The sequence below is a fragment of the Stigmatopora nigra genome, chromosome 9 (assembly GCF_051989575.1).
Source record: "Stigmatopora nigra isolate UIUO_SnigA chromosome 9, RoL_Snig_1.1, whole genome shotgun sequence".
Classification (NCBI taxonomy): domain Eukaryota; kingdom Metazoa; phylum Chordata; class Actinopteri; order Syngnathiformes; family Syngnathidae; genus Stigmatopora; species Stigmatopora nigra.
In genome coordinates this window covers 9,089,889-9,110,354 of record NC_135516.1, presented here as the reverse complement: position 1 = coordinate 9,110,354, position 20,466 = coordinate 9,089,889, and the positions used below count along the sequence as shown (strand labels likewise).

General features: G+C 46.0%; 1 protein-coding gene across 20 annotated transcripts; it reads left to right on the top strand.

Annotated features, from left to right (window-relative positions):
* The first annotated feature begins 187 nt into the window (after nucleotides 1–187).
* dlg1b (discs large MAGUK scaffold protein 1b) lies at nucleotides 188–20,029 on the top strand. 20 transcript variants are annotated; one of them, XM_077724865.1, is made up of 27 exons: nucleotides 188–310; nucleotides 2,635–2,732; nucleotides 2,889–3,145; nucleotides 4,004–4,135; nucleotides 6,382–6,545; nucleotides 7,212–7,283; nucleotides 11,354–11,521; nucleotides 11,780–11,932; nucleotides 13,781–13,834; nucleotides 13,907–13,957; nucleotides 14,025–14,149; nucleotides 14,354–14,523; nucleotides 14,584–14,720; nucleotides 14,797–14,923; nucleotides 15,111–15,240; nucleotides 15,348–15,607; nucleotides 15,759–15,873; nucleotides 15,940–16,116; nucleotides 16,191–16,257; nucleotides 17,740–17,770; nucleotides 18,328–18,369; nucleotides 18,512–18,562; nucleotides 18,627–18,728; nucleotides 18,800–18,972; nucleotides 19,135–19,244; nucleotides 19,319–19,410; nucleotides 19,629–20,029. In XM_077724865.1, exons 3-27 carry the CDS (start codon nucleotides 3,127–3,129, stop codon nucleotides 19,733–19,735), a joined length of 2,829 nt encoding a protein of 942 aa, XP_077580991.1. In that variant the 5' UTR covers nucleotides 188–310; nucleotides 2,635–2,732; nucleotides 2,889–3,126; the 3' UTR covers nucleotides 19,736–20,029. The 20 variants fall into 20 exon arrangements, with proteins under 20 accessions (XP_077580991.1, XP_077580990.1, XP_077580987.1 ...); XM_077724864.1 differs by having other exon boundaries at nucleotides 18,509–18,562; XM_077724861.1 differs by lacking the exon at nucleotides 17,740–17,770 and adding an exon at nucleotides 17,431–17,527.
* The last annotated feature ends 437 nt before the right edge of the window (nucleotides 20,030–20,466 follow it).

The following is a 20,466-nucleotide window of genomic DNA, read 5'->3' as shown; positions in this document are numbered from 1 at the left end:
CCAACCTTTGTACACACGAAATATCCAGGTTACAAAAAGCATCCAAGGCAAAATTTTGTCTCTGAATATGAAAGAAATTCAAATTACGAAACTCAAATATTCCATCATCCCCGAATTGGAAATGCACCTTCAGCACCTGCATTTTATTTTGAAATTGTTGTGATGGGGTTGCTCTTCCATTGGCTATCTCCCAATAACCCCGTTGGCCTCCCATTGGCTATCTCCTCACCATACACATAGTTAGCATTTAGCATGTCGTTCATACTGTCAGAGTTTTTACACGCGTAAAGAACGGAGTTGCTATTGTTTGGTGAGTATTTCGAATATGCTCTGTAAACCTTTATTCTTTGTTGTTCATCTTGAAAGCTCCAACAAAGTGTTTATAATGACAAATGGAAAGAAAAGTGTAATCAATTGAAGGATAAGAGTGTACGATAAAAAGAAGCAAACGCAGTGATATAGTTATACATAGTATAGATAGCAGTCCAGAAAAGGTCTCAAAACAGGATTTGGACATTTTTTAGGTCAGCAATATTACTTACTAAACGATTTAAGCGACAAGTTGGCCACTAGAGGCCCCTAACGTATCGTGGCTGCTCTTGTGCTATTTGGTTACGCTAGTGCCTCATCGCGGACACATTTTGCAATAACAAGCAACTAAGTGGTTTTCCCTGGAGCTGGCATCCAAGAGAAATTCTGATTTCAATGTTATTATTCCAGTCTTTATTTCAACTCTTATTTTTATTTATATATTTATTACAATTTTTATTCATTTTTTTGTGCATTGGTTTTAACTTTACTACTTCAACACCCATGTATTTAAATGTGTATAGCTATAAGTGCCACACAATACATTAATGATGTGTTTATAGACTTAATTTCGTCACTTTCTCTCAATAGAATCTTTTTGTCATATGGACATTTGACGAAATAGAAAAGGAATAAATGAAGAGAATATTGGCTAAAAATAGAAAATACTACTTGAAAAATCTCAATGTCTAGATAATAGTTCACAACTGCTTAGAATCATGAAATACTGTGCTGTTGCTATGACCACTTGCATTTACATTACAGCATTATATGTATCATGCTTGCCATAGAGCACAATACACACATTTAAAGTTGGATAGTGGCAGCGAATGAGCCCACGATCGTGTTAGCATTGACAATAGCAGCCTGTAAGTGAATGATACAATTATTGGATGGCGTCATACTGTGTGTAGTCGTAGTACGAGTGCACACACCACACAAGCATACAAACAAGACCACACAGTGGCTAGATTGTCATTTGGGGCACAATAGTGGAACGCTATCGTTTGTGTTAGCCAGAATACGAACGTGAGTCGCAGATGAGTTGGTGCTTTGTCGTCAGTCCACTCAACCCAGTCATCCCGGTTTTGGAAACTCGGCGGTTGGATAGGTCGCTGTGGTCAATGTCTATGGGATTTCCCATTTGTGGCTCTAAGCTAGGCTGTAATGGGAGTCCCAGAATTGAATACATTGCTTGATTTGCTATTAAATACAAAAGTGTTTCAGTAGTTTGAATGTTTTTATGTTTTTCAATATTTTTTAATGATTTGTTTAGATGTCATGTGTTCTTTTATAGTCTATTTAACCAGCTCAGATGGATTCATTTATTTGGATTGTTATTGAAATAATCATGTCATCTGGTTTTTATGATCCATTTGTATCGACTGTATTGTGTACTTATAATTTATGTAGTTCAAGTTGTATTTTTTATGTAGATTTCAAATTGTATTGCCTGATATAGTGTTTTATTGATTGATTTGAGCTGGGCACCGGTGGTCTTCTATACTCAGCAGGAGTTCCGCTGATGTGATTAGTGATCATGTCACAGCGAAACAACATGCTCATAATTAATCGGACTGAGATAAGCTCCACTTTGGCACGCGCTGGCGCCAACAGATAGTCTCACTGACATGAAAGTAGGCGGCGGGCGGGGGGAGGTCGGCGACCTCTCATTCAGAAAGAGCAACATTTCATACATTGAAGAGGAATGCTTTCGCTTAGGTCATGTCAGGCTTTAACTATCAAAAAGTGCTCTTCCCACCTTATTAACCATCATCATCAATCATAACCTGCTCCAAGTGTTAAATTGGGACCTCAGCCAAAATTGTACCTTCCCCCTTTTCTAGGCCAAAATGACACTCAGTAATAGCCTAAAGCGTAACAACAAGCTTTAGTCTCAATCTGTCCAGTAGTTTTGACATCGAAAGTGTCAAGCAGGGCTGCAACCTAACATTTTCTTTATGATTTCAGGTTAACAAAATTACTCAAATTTGGGCGACTTTCAAACACACAAATGTCAGATGTGATATAAATGAAACACATTTTTTGAACATCCAGGTTTATTCATAGACACCTTCATGGGTATATAAAATAGACATCTTGAAAAAAATCACAAAAGAGCTCTCCTGAGAAGTCTACTGCTTTAAGATGGTCGTCGAATACTAACGCCTCTAAATTCGACTTTTCGCATCTACTATCCCACGTGATATCTATCTTTCAACTCATGAGACTGCAGCTGCACTTTTCCCCCTAATTGCAACGTTGAGGAACGTTTGATGATGTAAATATCCCTGAAATAAAACAGCTGTGTTTTGCTCCTGACAGGAAATCGAGGAGCAATAACAGGAAGCAACCAAAACGCCACAATAAACGCAAGGAGGCGGACAGGGACGCCATTTTGGAGGAAAGTTTGGATTTGAACGGTGAGGAGGAGGAAGAGGAGGGATTTACTCGCTCAACTTTGACACGAACACACGGCAGGCGCGTGCACGAGTCGCAGGGCCGTGCACGGGCACTGTTCTCCACCCGACCATAAACAAGTTGCCTTCTTTTCTTTTCGCCTCACACGCAGGCACCAGGCACCAACCATATCGCTTCGGCTCGACTCGGTTCGGCTCGGCTCGGTTCGGAGCGTCGAGAGCCAGTAAAGCGGTACCGCCCGTCCGGGACCTTGCTGGCGGTGCGGGAGGGGCTATGTGGACTTGTGCCGGTGGGACGCGTCTCTGTCCCTCCCAGTCGAGCAGTTGAGAGGACTCCACTTACTTAGTCAGGACGGAGACATTATCCTCAGAACCGCCGAACCCGACGGGAGGCGCCATGCCGGTCAGAAAGAAAGGTAAGAGTTACCGGCGAGCCCCGCGAGTCAGTTGCTTGAATGCGACGCTTTTGGTTCTGGTCGCCCTAAGCGGCTCTCCCTCTCACTGGCCAACTAGCATGTTAAGCCTGCCCGCCGTGGGGGAAAAGTCCATAAATTCTGTCGCTCGACCACAGCCTAACTTTTCGGGAGGACCGGGCAGGGCGGGTCCGGTCGTTTGGCAGCTATCCCCCCTGACTGGACGGAACCGGGCCGCAGAGGCCCGAGCAGAAGGCGGGCTAGCCGGTTAGCTTGACATGCTAAGTCCAAGTTGGGAGGAGAAAGCACTTTTTTAGAAGGGGGGTGCAAACTCCAGTCGAACTCTTAAGTACTGAAAATCCGATGGTATTTGAACTAGTATTCGAATTAAAACGACGTCATTTTCTTCAGTATTGAGATGACTCTTGATTTAGTAAGCAATGTATCTTCCCGTTATGACATGGTGTTGCCAAATCACCTCACATTTTCCAAGAATATATTTTCTCGAGCAACTCTCTCGTCGCCATTGACAGTAATAGACGTCAAAAACATGCAGAAGGCTGAATGGACGTCTATCATAGTCAATGGCAATGGAAGAGTTATGTAGGTCCACAAGATTGATATCTAATGAGCCATTCCACATAGCTCAGTTCAACAATGACTAAGGAGTAGGACTTCAAAACTAGTATACACAACAACAACAACAAACTTGACAGGACTTCAGCCGGTAAAAAAACCCTTAACTTGTGGAATATATTTTGAAGAGCAAATGAAGAGACTTTTAAGGACTTGTGTACACCTTTTATTGGCTGGGTGCGGGCATTTGCGACTTTGCTCTTTAACATGGCGTTTTCGTGACAGACGCTCAGCGCGCGCTGTCCCTGCTGGAGGAGTACCGAGCCAAACTACAGCATGCTGACGAGCGGCCGTTGCGTGTGTCCATCCAGAGGGTGATTGACATCTTCCAGAGCAACCTCTTCCAGGCCCTCATCGGTACGTATGGCCTCGACCCTTCTATATAACTTCTGCCAAATATTGGTTTTCTCTAGGTTCTCTGTTTTTCTCCCGCGTGCAAAACACATACATTGTAGTCTGGTTGAACACTCTAAATGGCCCCTAGATATGAATGGTTCTTTGTGTCCTTGTACCCTGCGATTGGCTGGCCACCAATTCAGGGGCCCTGCATCCCACTGTTGGCTGGGATAGACTCCAGCACCTCCGTGATCCTTGTAAGAGTAAGTTGTAGGGAAGATGAAGGAATTCAAAAGTTTCTGTTGAATTATTTTTATAATTGGTTAGCTGCCATTTAGTTAATTGACCCCAGGATTGGGATCTTCTAGTTTGTGAGATCATTTATACAAGAAATAACTTCTAGTATAAGGAAAATAGCCCCCCCTCTTAAATGGCGCACATCATAAAAACCTAACCCCTTGAACATGTTTCTTCCTTCTAATGTATTGATAACAGAAAAAGTGACCGTTTTGAATGAATTATTCAAGTTGCAACTTTTGACGAGTGATTGAGTGTGGAGCTGTCATGGTTGAAGAAACGCTAATGTGCGGCTTGCTGCCTGCTAACGGGAAGCGACAGGAATGCGGTCTGAGGCGTGTCACCTTATCATAACTGTTGTCATTGTGCTCACAAACGGCATTCAAATGTTTACCCTGTTTTTAACTCATTAAAAGCAATAGATGAAACATTTTACTCTTAATTTACTTAAAGCTGCTACAACAAATGACTTTAAAATGATGGCAGTACATACATTGGAGGACCCCCCCCCCCCCCCCCAAAAAAAAATCCCGGAAAAGGCTGAATAATTAAATTCGGCTCTTATTAGTTTTCCTTTTTGCTTTGGCCCCGCCCACTAAAAACTCCACAACAGACGGTGGTGTCAAATCCAGAATGAGCTACAGATTTTTGCAGTGTGCTGGCATGTAATCCATATACGTACTGTCAGTGCTGTGCCAAAATATGCAAGCTAGCTAACATAGCGCTAGAAAGCTATAGAAATGATTGTCAATTCTGGTTGTGACATCACAACCAGAATTTCTGGAGGAAAAAAGTGCTATAGTTTTGCATGTAATGGCTACACAATGGTAAAAGACAGACATATTTTGAGTTAGGTATATATAATAATTGAGGGCACTCATTCATTGGCCGACACCCTGCAAATGGATTGGGCGTCTATTGCCGGCAATGGCACCAAAACCCGCTTAAATGTCAAGAATCCCAGTTCGAATGGGTAAATATATATTTCGGAGTCAATGGGAGCGCAACATGATGTTGTGAGTCCAAAGCGTTGGAAAGTGAGGCAACCTTGGCAGCGGGCCGAGCCGCTTGTAATCCCTCTGCGGACATGGCCATTCCACCCCCTTGTTAATCCACACCCTCCCCTCGCCATCTGAGACGCTCCACTTTGTTGTTCTTGTCCTTCTTGCGCTGGCCTGCATCCATCCCAGCAGATGGCAAACATCGACGCTCTCTGTTATCATCTGCCCGCCATCATGTCGCCACTCCATTGTCCCGAAAGGAGTTGAATTGTTGAATTCCTAAATGTTGGGATTTGTATTCGCTTGATGGCCTCCTCCATCAAGGCAAGTGATAGTGGAGGGGGGGGGGGGGGGGGGGTGCGGAAGTATTTTTACATCAGCGTGAGTGTCGTGAATATGTCATCTATTTTTAGCCATCTTGTTCCATACTTGAAACTTTCCCGAAATAAACACCTGATTTTGCCCTTTCACACTAAAGGCGGTGAGAATGGAAAACGAGACATAGCTTGGATTGTCAATTAATTGCCAATTGACTTGTACCAAATTTGAATTTTCTATATGTATATATTTATTCTCTGATCAACATTTTATTGTGAATAAATATTTGTCCATCCGATACCATTCAAAACGGATACGATGTCTAGTGTCGTCAAAGGCAACCAATGAGGAAGAGGCAAAATTATCCTTTGTTACCAGTAGTGCAAAATCAAATGTTTCATTACAAAACATTTCTGCTGACCTTTTTCTTATAGAAAAACAATAACTGAATATCGATACTTTGAAATTTCAATTCTGATACCTCTCCATACCCGTTTACAAGCCGACTAAAACGCTACTACATTTGAGGGACTGCAACACTGGCATCTACTGGTGTATGTGTGTGATGACTCCCTTTTTTTTCTAGAAGCTTAAATTTCACGACATGCAAAACCATGTGAAAGAAATGACGGTTCTTCCCCTGTGCGACAGATATCCAAGAGTTTTACGAAGTGACCTTATTGGACAGCCAGAGGTGGGCGGAGAGCGGCAAGACGGCAGAGGGCGTGGCTCCCGTCAACCCGTGGGACTTCTCCAGCCTTCCTAGCACCACCGTCACCTCCGACACGCTGCCCAGCCTTAGCACCAGCATCGAGGTAACGAGCTCGTGCCCCAAATGAAACAAGTCGGCGCCACTGCCAAAATTAGATCAAAACACATATCAACTTATCTCATTTGAGTTTAAATTGACTTTAAACTGACCTGCCCTAAATGATCAAAACATCAAGTAGTACTGCAAGCTAAAACTATACACTCTAAAAGAAGCAGCATTCATGTGTTTTTGCTGAAGTCTAAAAATATTTATATACTAATTCTTCTGACCAGTAGCTTTGAGCTAAATATTAAGTTCACATTATTATTGTATTATTTATACTGCATATTTGAAGTAATGTGTGTGTATGTAGATATAGATAGATATGGTTTAATTGCGCTGCTATTTTTAATTGTTATGCATGCATTACTCACCTATGGTAAGCAGGGGAAGCAATTTGGCTGATATTGAGGGGCGGTTGATTGTACTACGACAACTTTTATGGCATTTGGAATACCAAAAATGTTGCAAGTTAGCACAAATTTGGACAAAATTCCCATCGTACAAGCAGTTCTAAACTTTAAGATCTATTTGGGGATCTATATGATACAGCATTAGTTGAACTATATCTAAAAATGTAAGTTTATTCCGCTGCTTTGCGCTTGTGTGTATGTATGGTGATAATGACGCGAATGCCCACGCCCTCTTTGTCGCCCGCCGCCAACGGCAGGATTCGGCACTCCTCAACGAAATCCTGCACGTGTTGGTCGAGGCCTCGCACTCGCCAAAGCGTGACGCCCAAGTAAGTAGTGTGGGCGGCCACGACGCATGCGGCATCCAATTGTGTATGTGAGAGCATGAAAGTGGGCGGGGCCCGTGCTTGCCTGCCTGCCTGCATATGAGCGTGCCCGCCACCTGTCTATCACCACCCAATTAGTTTAAACAAACAGATTATTTATGCATCATCTTTACGTTAGGTGATGCTTCTTAAAGATATTTAGTAGCCGTTAAATTGCCGATGGTGATGATAGGAGGAATTCATGGCGGATCGTCGTTTGTTGCTGTTTTGGGGATAAATATCATTATTTTTTTGTCCGTGTATCATCATTTGCGTTGAATGATTTTTGTCGTGAGCCTGTTGGCTTCCGTGTGGTGGTGGTGGCCCCATGTGGGGGATTCTGCGGTGTTACCATGGTAACGGCGCGCGTCGCCATCGCTGCGACGACCTGCCCGCCTCAGCGCTCGTGCCGGGACACGAGCGCGCTGCCCCCTCGCCGCTTTAGCGGCAGTCACGCTGTTGGGCCAAGTTGAGTGGGAGGCGGCGGCGTGCCCTGACGCAACAGGAAGTAGAATGGCGTCATTTATCATCACACTGTTTCTTGCTGTGGTTGATTTGAGTAGCGCCAATTGACAAATTATATTGTTCGAGTTGAGACTCCACTTAACTAGTCAAGTATTCTGTTTTAGTGCAGGTTAAGTAAGACTGACTGTATTGATATTGTATTAGGCAATTTCGATGATGTTGGGTTAATCATTAAAAAAAGCAGCACAATTTGCAAATCAGGTTCATCCTATATTTAATTAGATGCGCTACAATCACCCAAAATTTATAGGAATTGAATCTTGTATCCCAAGTGGATCAATTTGTTTTAATTATTTTTTTTATCTTTATAATTTTTTGCCCGTACCTTTTTTTTTTGTAAAGTTTTTTGTGGACTCCGAGATGCTTACTGAAGCATCCATGGAGACTGTAGCGCCCCCGCCCTCCCTTTTGCTCCCACTGCTTGGCCAGCCGTGCGCAGGCAGCATCGTGTGAGCCGAGGCGGCGGCCGCGGACGATGACGGAGGTCCGGGGGAGGAGCGGGGCGGCCCTCTCCGCGCCTTATCGAGGCTCACTGGCCCACTGACCGGTGTCGCTCGCTTTTCTAAAGCGCGCACGCCACCGGGCGCTGAGCTGGGCCGGCCGGGCTCAAGACCATGGACTGCATTTGTATCGTCACCACTAAGGTAACGACGCTCGGGCGCCTCCGCCGCGCAGTCCCCCTTGATGTGGAGAGGATATTTTGTGCCGTTTGCGCGTGTTTTTATGCTCCTAAAATAGCGCGGCTTTCTAATGCGGTCCGCTTGTGCTCGGTGACGTCACGTTGTCGTATTCTTGGTCGTAACGAATGCTGAAGATGGGCGCCCAACCGACCTGGTTTGTACTCTGTGGCTGCCACTTTCAATGTACTTATCCATTATTCAATTTGTCGTTGAAGGCTGGGCAGAAAATTCTGTATTTTTTTTTAACTTATTTGGAATTTGTGTTGTTTTTTTTAAAAACTTTTTTAAAACTAAATTAAACAAGGGAAATGTACTGCATTTTTCCCATTCTATTTTTTTTGGTGAATCCACTTGAGATAAATCCACTATCGAAATTATTGTTCTTGACAACTACTCGATAAATAAAGCAACTTTTTAAGAATTAAGAATGGCTAAGCCAAACATAATAAATATGCCGTTAATAAACAAGGGTTATGGAAAATATTTGGTTTGAGAAATGTAGGAAAGACATTTGAAATTGAAGTACTGGGGAAATTTTTGTTATGAGATTTTTTTTTTGATTGAGCTGAAGGATTTGAATGTGCTGTAGAAATGTGGTGCCGATGAGTTTAAGCAAGTGCAATGTGTAATGTGGCATTTCGGAAGCAGGGGGCGCTAGTCTCCCTTTTGTATCTAATGTAAGTTATGTGTGGTACATGCACACTCTGAGGGTAAATTTAGAAAGTGGTGTGCGCATCCAGACCTGTCAGATACTATCAATGCAATGACCATCGATAAGATAGTTAAGGTTAGATTTCTTATGTCTTGTGAATGGGGATGGATTTCGTCACTTGCCGGCAATCTTGAGGATAGTGCTACTTGGGCAACAACATTGTAGTGAAATTAGCAAGTGAGTGCCGTCACGCCATACCATTGGATCAGGCCTTTTATATATATAGTCAAATTGTGAGTGCATGTGCATCTCCCCTTGAGCCCTTGCCTCTGTTGCTATGGCGACAAGGACAGGAGGCCGAATGTCACGTCAGACGTGCACGTTGTTTTTGCTGAGTCGCCGATTCGTTGCTGTGATGTCACTTCCGGCTACTTTGCCTTACTCCTTCATCCTCCACGCTCTACCTTCCCTCGGGAGGTAGCTCGCCGAGCTTCTCGTGAGTCACGTGACCACGCTCGCCCACCCCCTCCCCCTGGAGAGCATTACACCCCCACGGTAGAGACAGGCAAAAACACTGAGTGAGAAAGTAGAAGAAGAGGAGGCAAACGCCAACCCGCTTGAGACAGATTTTATCCGACCCAAAGTAGGGGAAGATGTGGGGGGGGTTAGCTTGAGTGGAGGAGGTGTGCAGTGGCGGTTGGCGGAGGCTTCTTCCCCCTGAATGAAGAAAGCTCCCCCTCACGGCTTTCCGGCTCGCCGCCATGGAGCGACGATAGGAATGAGGGCGGATGGTGAGGGCAGGAAGCAGCAGCAGCAGCAACAGTGGCGAAGGCGAGGGCGGCCGAGGTGGTGGCGCGGGGGCGAGCCAGCGCCGCGGAAAGTGGCGCCGACACTCCCGCAGGAGGCGGCTGTCGGCCAACGACAAGATGGCCCCCGCCGCCAAGAAGCTGGAGTGCTTCTCGCCCCTTTTGTGCCACTGCAAGTTGGCATGCAGCAGCAACGCCGTTTCGCTCATGTTCGGATGCAAGGTGGGTGCTCCATGACGGGGATTCATTCGGCCACGGACAACTTGGGATTCTCACTTTGCCAACAGCTGGCCTTGTGCTTTATTGGCAATTTTTTTGGATATCCCAAAAAAATTCTGGAAATGACATCCACATACATTACATTTTGGATTGAGTATGGCCTAAATGTCAAGTTGACCTTTGAGTGCCAGAGCTGATCCTGATTCATGCAACTTTAACAAAGTAACATACAATTTTAAATGAGTGAAATCTTCTTATGGAGCACAAAGTCATCACTATTTGGGAGATAAGTCTGGTCAAATTGGAGTCAAAGGACTTGAACTATCAAGGCCTAACATATTTCTTGGGGTTTTTGGTTTATTTGGACCTGTAATTTGTTGAAGTTTCAGTTTTTGAGCTGGTGATTTTTGGTGATGTTTTGAAAAGTGGAAACAGAGCATTTAGGCCCGTGGAATCCATAAATTCCTGGAATTGATTGGTCGCTTGTCTTGCAGTTTTTGAGGAGTTTGATTGTTGATTAGTTGTCAATGGCTTCAGCAGATTTGCCGTCTTACACATCAACGAAGTGAAAGAATTGTGGTGATGAATTTCGTGGCAGAGTCCTTGCGCCCGCCGTTTGCCACGTTTGTGGTCTTGTCTCATCTTGCGCCTCCACATCGTTGTCATTCCGCGACATCTGCTGATGCTGCTATTTTTAGCTTCTTTTGTCATCCCGTAGTCAGCCATGGGCCTCCTCCCCCCTCATCTTCTTCTTCCTCATCCTTTCCGTGAAGATGAGGCACTCCATTGTCGTCTCTGCAACTACACATCATTTTTCTAGTTTGTTTTGGGAACTTTTCTCCCCCTCTATCACTGGGATTTATGACACTACATCCATAACAAACTAAAAGAAACACACAGTTTCAACCAGATGAAAGAAATGTGATGTATGTTGACAGCCAATGAATTCAAGAAGATGATTCCAGGTATTGGGGATGGACTTTTTCCTTCATCTTTTAAATACATTTTTGTCACCAAGATGATACTCGTTTTCATGACCGTCATTGTTATGAGCTCATGATTTATTTTCATCTGGGAACAAGGCGATGATGGATGGACTGACGTCTCCTTCAATGGCACTTGATATTGACCTTTTCCCATTTGGTCTTTCAGAAGTACCGGCACCACGACGAGGACTCGTCCCCTCAAGAGGACCGCAGCTCTCCGCACCTGACGGAAGAGGCAGGCGGTCCCGAGCTGGTCCAGGTGGCCGAGAAGAACCTATCCCAGATCGAGAATGTCCATGGCTATGTCACCCACGCGCACATCTCGCCTATGAAGGTATTGCTGGTCTCGGAGTGGCCCTAATTTATTTCAGTCCTCATGGAGAATTTAGCTTTCAAATCCGATTTGTTGACCAACTGAATGAACAGCAGTGCGGGTATGCCTTTCATTAAAACCCCCCACCCCACCCCCACCCACACACATGCTGAGACGCATTGCCTTCTTACCCAATAGCTTTTGAAAGGATGTCCTTGAACATCTGCATTCCACTTTTGCTGTGTGAGCTCCATTTGTGTTACCACCTATGTCCCGCAGGTGGCGTCGTTGGAGTGCGTGTTTGAGGGGTCTCTGTCGTCAGGACCTGAGCGGCCGGAGCTCCCCTCCTCCCCCGCACTCTCCTCCCTCTACCCTCACGGTGATGACAGCCCCCTCCCGTCCTGCTCCTCCAACCCCTATCCTCCCATCCAGGTAACCCCCTCCCCCAGACCCCTACCCCATCCTGCATGCCCATTTGGGGCCACAGTGGGTGCAGGCTTTTGTTCCAACCTCTGAAAATCTACCTTTTTCGAAGTCCCATAAGTGAACTCCATTGGTTAAAGTGTCTATGTTGGATCGGTTGGACAAAAATGTGCCCCCACAGTGGCCCTTGGGGACCGGTTTGCCCACCCTTGTAATTTGTGGGGTCCGGTTTGCACATTTTGACACAGTCTATCTTTTCGGTGTGCGTGTATGAAGAGCGGCATGATTTTGAGGGCAGATGAGGAAAGCCCGCAGTAGTCTTGCCTTCCGTGGCGTTGCCTAGCAACCTCCTCACATGTAGCTAGAAACCTTAATTCACACGTAACACACTTCTCTTTTGATTATACATATATGCTGTGGCATTGCAAGGCGCTCTTGGTTGTTTAGCACTTGGCTTGGTTATATCAGATTTTCATTCAAGTTAGTTTAGGCTGAATACAATTGGAGCTGTTTTTAATTCCTGGCTTTGTTCAAGCACCCTTTTACAATGGGTTTCCCCAAGTTTCATTTTTGTTGACTCCTCGTTTGGATACTTTTGGCCGTTCAAAAAAAATGTAAATATTGGCATTTATTATTCTGATTTTTTTCAAATAGATGGGAGGCAAAAAGCCTTGTAAGGTTTGAACATAAATACAATAATGTACAAATAAAATAGAAGAAAGAAATACATACATTAAATCAAAGTGCGAATTGAGTTAGAATCTAGATTTTAGGCTTGCTCAAATTCCTATCCTCCTCCCAACTAGACAAAAGTGGACAGTCAGCCATTTTGTGTCCATCTGTTGCGGTCACGTTCCCCGTCTAAAGTGTTGACACGCGCGGCCACTGAAGGCCAACATTGATTATTCATGCGGTGGGCGGACCACGGCCGCCACTGAAACCACAAGCTCCCCCCTCGCCGAAGGCCATTCGGCGCCGTACCGCTCCGCCGTGACAAAGATGTCCTCGCGGCAGCTCTTTACTTCCGAGGCCATCCGGATAGATGAGGAAGCTCCGGACGACGGGCGCCCGCAGGCCCGGGCCTCGCTGGCTACCTTCACGGCGTGCACCGTACCGGCATCGTGCCGCGCTCGTGGTCGCTTCCTCAACTTGCGCGACAGTGTGAAAAAGAGTCCCACCAAGACCGGCGCCAAGGTGGCTCCTCGGGCTTACGTCAAGGTAGTCTTACAAATTCCGATCTTCCATCTCCATCCGTGTCTTGTCTGGCCTAAACTAGGCCTGATGGACAAATTTTATATATATTTTTCCTTTCTTAAATATTTTTATTGCATTCATATAGGACAGGTTGTTCTGATTTAATCCAGGTTTAATCAAGATCTCTATGAAAGTAGGCAGTTGCCAAGTGCTACTTGCTAGCTTTATTTTTCATCTTGAATGAATTCATATTTAGTAATAGGTTGGGTGTCATGCTGGTTTTGGTGCAGCAATTAAGAGAAATGCGTACATCGCCTGTCACTTGGTATGCTTAGAGTCCTTGTGGTACATTTTGGGGGTGCTGTACTTGACAAATAATATTATTTGATTTGGAGAGGGTGATTGGTTCAGGGGCAGGAAGTCTATTAGAGCACCACGGACAGGCGGCCCTTCATTTTCTGCTACGGAGAGCCGCTCGCCCGGCCGACCGGATCAATGCGCTCGATGCTGGTTAATTTTGGGAACGGCGAGAGGCGGGGTCATGGCTCTTGCGTAATAGAGGTCGCCGGGATGAAGACTAGCACGCGTCCCTGTTCACCACCGCAGCTATTTTTGCTAACCATGATTGTTGAAATGTGTTATGTGTGTCCTCTTGTTGTTCAGGCCAACCCCCCTCCTGTCCTGATTAACGCAGACAGCCTGGACACGCCCCCCTATGTGAGTTCCACCTCGTATACATTAAAATTAGGAAGAAGGCATACCTTGAACTTAGACTACATTTGTGCCCAGGTGAACGGAACCGAGGCGGACTACGAATACGAGGAGATCACGCTGGAGAGGGTAAGTGGCGCCGACGCCTGGCGTGATGGCGTGCGCCCCGTGACGATGGTCGGCCCTTGTGTCGCAGGGTAATTCGGGTCTGGGCTTCAGCATCGCCGGCGGCGTGGACAACCCCCACGTGGGCGACGACCCCGGCATCTTCATCACCAAAGTCATCGCGGGGGGCGCTGCCGCGCAGGACGGGCGCCTCAGGTGTGTGTTACTCGTACACGACCCCCCCGGGGACACGTACATAATACAACTGTTACCCGATCGGGCACAAGTCCTCGGTTTTCATGGCTCATTTAGCTTATGCTAAAGGTCCATTCATTTTTTGTGGTTCTATTAGCTTATTAACTATTTTACTAGCAAATAAGTACTATTTGTCATTTGGTATACTTGCGTTTGTGTCGTCAGGGTGAACGACGTGATCCTTCGTGTGAACGAAGTGGACGTACGCGACGTGACGCACAGTCGCGCCGTCGAAGCGCTGAAGGAGGCGGGATCTCTGGTGCGACTGTACGTGCGTCGTCGTAAGCCCGCGGGCGACAGAGTGGTGGACATCAAACTGGTCAAAGGACCCAAAGGTGAGGCAATCTCGGAAATCGCATCCTGGAAGAAAGTGAGTCATATTTTCTGGCTTTTAGGTCTTGGCTTCAGTATCGCCGGTGGGGTGGGGAATCAACACATCCCGGGAGACGATGGAATCTACGTCACCAAGATCATCGAGGGAGGGGCCGCCCACCGAGACACGCGGCTGAGAATCGGCGACAAGCTTCTGGCGGTGAGCGGCGACGTCATTCATGGTGGTGCTAGTGTAGCGGGTTGACGTGACATTTGTCGCACTTGTGTGCGTGCAGGTCAACGGCTGCTGTCTGGAGGACGTGAGCCACGAGCACGCCGTGACAGCCCTCAAGAACACCCCCGACGTTGTCTACCTGAAAGTGGCCAAACCCAGCAATGTCTTCATTGATGCTGTCAACCACAGTAATGCCAAACGCTTTTCCATCTCTCTCAGTCTAACAATTTCCCTACTCTCCCCTGTAAGGTCTAAAATGTTATTTCATAAATGAACACTTAAGCTTTTTTTGACGTGGATATGCCTCCAAACCATTTGGGCTGAGAGGGAGTGATTATTAGTCTGTTCTTCATCTCCGTGTTTGTGTGTCATCAGCGTTCCCTCAGCATCCGGAGAATCATATCAGCGCTCCCAATTTCCTAGCTGAGCCCCTCCCTCCGCCGGCCTCGTCCGGACGCTACTCGCCGACGCCTAAGGGAGCGCCGGTAGACGACGACGTCTCACGGTACAAATTAATTGTTAACAAAAGTTCTTAATATATAATATTAATATAGAGGTTGTAAAATCAAAAGTTCCAATCCTAGTGCATGTGAGTGACTGCTGTTCCAGCAGGGAACCGCGAAAGGTGGTCCTGCACCGCGGCACCACCGGCTTGGGCTTCAACATCGTCGGAGGCGAAGACGGCGAAGGCATCTTCATTTCCTTCATCCTGGCCGGAGGACCCGCCGACCTCTGTGGCGAGCTGCGCAAGGGTGACCGACTAGTCTGTGTCAACGGCGTGGACCTCCGCAGCGCCACCCACGAGCAGGCGGCCGCCGCTCTCAAGAACGCCGGCCAGACGGTCACCATTGTCGCGCACTACAGGCCCGAAGGTGAGCTTACAGACGGACTGGCAATTAGATTGTATTGCCCACTCATTGGTTGCTATTGACATTCAATTTGACTTGGAATATTGTTACTTTAAATATCAAGTTAAAAGGTATTAGCATCGTGACAAAATTGCCTTTTTTTATTCCCACACAGAGTACAGCCGCTTCGAAGCTAAAATCCACGACCTGAGAGAGCAAATGATGAACAGTAGTATCAGCTCTGGCTCCGGTTCTCTGAGGACCAGTCAGAAAAGGTCGCTGTATGTCAGGTAGGCCGCCATCGCTTGGCTCCTTGCCGTTTCCCCCGGTTGACGACCCTCAACGCGACCACGCAGGGCCCTGTTTGACTACGACAAGACTCGGGACTCTGGCCTCCCCAGCCAAGGACTGGACTTTAAATTCGGGGACATTTTACACGTGGTCAACGCCTCTGACGACGAATGGTGGCAGGCCCGACACATGACGCTGGCCGGAGACATCCAAGATGTCGGGGTCATCCCCAGCAAGCGCAGGTAGGCCCGCCCTCATCCACACACTCACACACTTGACCTAATTCGACTCGACTTTAACATGGTCTTGTCGACAGGGTGGAGAAAAAAGAGCGAGCCAGGTTAAAGACGGTGAAGTTCAACCCCAAGTCTCGAGAGCGAGGGGTGAGTTGGATACGCCCGCTCGGCGTCCTCGTCGCCTTTCCGCTATTTTCTTAGCATGTCGCAACTGAGGCCCTACTAATTTTTAACTCGTCAGCTCCCGTCCACGATGACAGACGTGCAATCCCTTTGGATTTCCTATTCAAACCGATTGCACGTCTAAAGTCGTTGGTCAACGAGTGATTTTATCCTAGCTGCTTTCTTTCCCTTTAAAAAGATTAGCCCCGCTTGTTAGCAAGCTAGCCTGTCACTTTACAATCTCAGTTAACACGTGTTAGCATATTATTTATCTATGGAGACGCAACTTGAGTTTTTTTCTTTTGGCTTTAACAATGTTGCAAATTTTTTGGTGTTGTTGTTTTATTTTTTTCACTACGCCAGCAACTAACGGGTGTGCGCGCGCGGCTGATGTCGACTGCATGTCGCTGATCTTTGAGCGTCTCGGTGGTAGCGGCGGTGTCGCGACTGATGCTAACGGGCCGACTGACAAGTGCATGACATACCTTGACTTTCTCGGTCTTTTTCGTTTGCGCTGAGCCACACCCCTCCTTCAAACATTGTCCATGTTTGTGCTGCTGCTAATGTTGTTATATGTGAGTGTGTTCTTGAATGCGACCCTATCTGTTTGGTTGAGACTGAACAGCTGCCACAATTCAGTTGAGATGACTATTTTTAAAAATATCAAATTTTACAAGCATTTCTCACTGAACTTTTTCCTCTTTTATAGCCAGTTTACTGATTCACGACTATTTACGGTTCACTCATACTGGTTCATTTATACTAATTTAAGAGTTCAAATGTTTTTTCTTCATTTTTTATTGTCAAAAATAATGATCATTAATGGACAGAAAATGAATGGAGAAACACAAAGAATTGATTAAAACTTAGTATTTTTTTATTGGTGCAGTCTTAAAAAGACTGTCATGTTTTTTGGGTTGTTACTTTCGTTACAACAGTACTTTTAATGGCAGTAAATTAGTCAATCAACTGTTGTGGCAGCACCAGTCAAGTGTCTTTTGTTTACGTTTGTGGCTCCTCCATCTTCATCCCCCCCCCCCTGTCCTTGCTCCGCCCACACACACACACACACACACACTGACTGACACTTTGACCTTAAGGTGACCTTGAGCACAGACTTCCTATTCCTCCTGTGTACTTCCTGTGTACTTTCTGTAGTCGTGGGGCGACAAGCGTAGAAAGGGGGTGTTCGCCAGGTCCTTCCTGTTCGGAAAAGGTCGCGAGGTCAGCGAGCAGGAGAGCAGCGACGCCGAGCGTGAGTACGACGGCACCGCCCCCCCGCCTGTTGCGCTCATCGGTCAGCGACAGGAAGAGAGATCAGCCGGTGACCGTGTTGTCACGGCGACAAGGCCGCCGCCAATTGGCCCCAGAGGCGTGCCCCTCCCTCGTGTTGCGTCTGCTCTCTCCGTCTGTCGCTGTGACGACGTAACTTCCTGTTTGTGCTTCTTCTTCTCTTGTCGCTTTCAGGACACCATCGACCTGCTCACCAAAGGACACAGTGAGTCCCCTCCCCCCAACCCATGGCCCCACCCCTTACATGCAAAATGTTTTAAACCACGCCCCGAAAAAGTGACAAAGTGCTCACTAGTCAGTCCCAGGTCACAGAAGATTTTAGTTTGGATTTTACTCCTGTGTGGGAACATTTCCAAAATTTGGTGAAAAAGTTGAACATTCATTAGTTACATTCAATTTAGTAAAAAAAAAACACACCAAAATACATTAGCTCAGTGGTTCTCAAACTATGGAATGAGTTGCCCCAGTTACACCAGCTCCCTTTAATGGCATTTAAAAGATAGAGAGAATGGAATGTTTAATTTTGCATTCATCAAGTACCTAAAACTATCAAATTAAGAGCAATTTACACCAGTAGTGGACCCGTAGCCCCGCCCCCTCCCTTCCCGCAGGCCTCTTCTTCATCGTGGGCAGTCCTCCGAGCTGTGAAGACTTTTTTTTTTGTTCTTTTTTTTTTTTGTGAAAACGCTTGACGTTGCCATCTTGATGATGATGTCATTGATGATGCGACTATCTTTTGAGTGACCTGCTGTGTCCTTTCAGAACATGTGACGTCCAACGCCAGCGATAGCGAAAGCAGCTACCGTAAGTAACATGCTGGTAAAAACTCTACCTAAACCCCCAAGACATTTGAGCTCAAATACTAAAAGATATTATTTTGTAATCGATCATTCATTGCCAGTAGAATTGACACTAAAATGTGCGTTTTTGACTGTCATGCCAGCAGGCGGCCAGGAGGACTCGGTCCTGTCGTACGAAGCTGTCACAAGACAGGAAGGTAAGGCCTTCTCCTCGTGTTAAAACGTGTTGAAAATCTGACACTGTCTCCTCCCGGTGTCCAGTTACCTACACGCGACCGGTCATCATCCTGGGCCCCATGAAAGACCGCATCAACGACGACCTCATCTCGGAATTCCCCGACAAGTTTGGATCCTGCGTCCCGCGTGAGTGCCGACGTGGCCGTCCGGTCGTTGATCTTTTTCTGGGTTTTCACACAACTTTTTGTTCCGCACAGACACGACGCGGCCCAAACGAGACTATGAAGTGGACGCTCGAGATTATCACTTTGTGGCGTCCAGAGAGCAGATGGAGAAGGACATCCAGGATCACAAGTTCATCGAAGCCGGCCAGTACAATAACCACCTCTACGGCACCAGCGTCCAATCTGTGCGAGAGGTCGCCGAGAAGGTGCCCCCTTTTGAAATATGAATGAAATGAAACTATTTTCTCCATTGTTGTCAAGAAGTTAAATACTAATTTAAATTGGACAAAAATAACCGATGTCAAATTTGTTTTATTGCAGCCAGTTTGAAATTGTATTTAAATTTGATAAACTTTATTTATACACAGGGGAAACACTGCATCCTGGATGTTTCGGGCAACGCCATCAAACGCCTGCAGGCCGCGCAGCTTCACCCCATCGCCATCTTCATCAAACCCAAGTCGGTGGAAAATATCATGTGAGTCTCGTACGCTGGCTGGAACGCAACAAAAAACAGACTGAAGCTCAGTGATGTGGGGTGACCGTTCGCAGGGAGATGAACAAACGTCTGACGGACGAGCAAAGCCGCAAGACGTTGGAGCGAGCCGCCAAGCTGGAGCACGAGTTCACCGAACACTTTACAGGTGCCGTAAAATAATATGGAGTCATTTTCGACTCATTAAGCGCTGCCACAAACAATAATGATTGCTTTATTTTGGACAGAATAGTTGATACATGTTCAGTGGAACAAATAATACAATTCGACAAGAAACATTTCAAATAAAGAGTGTTGGTGGTAGCCCTAATAGTTGTATTTTTTCCTGAAATGATGCTAAATTTTTCCTTTCCAAATGGTTTGCAGCCATCGTGCAAGGCGACACCCTGGAGGAAATCTACGAGCAGAGCAAGCAGATCATTGAGGATCATTCCAGCTCCTTCATCTGGGTCCAATCCAAAGAGAAGCTATGAACCGTGACGCATTTCCAGAAAGCACGCAAGTTCCGACAAGGGGGAGGAAGGGGCGTCCGCTCACATTAACCCTTTAAATGAGCCGACGCGAGCGGGAGGGAGGCCTCAACTTTAACGACTTTTACTAACGAGCTAGCCGAGAAGTGGAATGCGCTCGGCCGCCTATTTTCTTATACGCAAAAACTACAAAGTCTATATTGATGGCCGTTATCACCAGAAAAGATTTCAATAGGATCACTTCCTGTCTTATTTTTCTTTTTTTAACCAAATAAAAGCTCCAAAACAGGAAGCCCACATTTCTTTCGTGTTCCTTTTTATTCGAGAAGACATTGAAAAATCACTTATGGAATTTTAACATTAACTTTGATTTATGATGTTTTTAGGCAATTCACCTACGCGTCTAGTAATTGCAACATGAACAATAAAAAGGTAAAAAGCATCTTTATTTTTTTTTCTGATGCTTGCTAGACATCAATTAGATCCAGGTTGCCATGGCAACAGTGTTGCGCTTTCCCAATGCAGTGACCTCTTTGGCACGAATACGTAAAGCACGTTCCGACATTCCTCCACAGTAGCTGTCACAAAAAAATATTAGTTACACCGACTACATACATTCAAAATGAAAATAAATGAATAATAAAATGATAGATGTTCTGATTCTTTTATTTTTTCCAAACGTAACAGAGTCGCGTTTGATGACGTCACATTCCTGTTGCCAAGTGAAAGGAGGT

What these genes read in the sequence shown, in the direction of transcription:
- dlg1b (XM_077724857.1), top strand. An exon ending in CCTCTTCCAGGCCCTCATCG is followed by an intron (nt 4,136 to 6,381) that starts GTACGTATGGCC and finishes CCTGTGCGACAG; the next exon opens with ATATCCAAGAGTTTTACGAA. An exon ending in AAGTCGGTGGAAAATATCAT is followed by an intron (nt 19,245 to 19,318) that starts GTGAGTCTCGTA and finishes GACCGTTCGCAG; the next exon opens with GGAGATGAACAAACGTCTGA.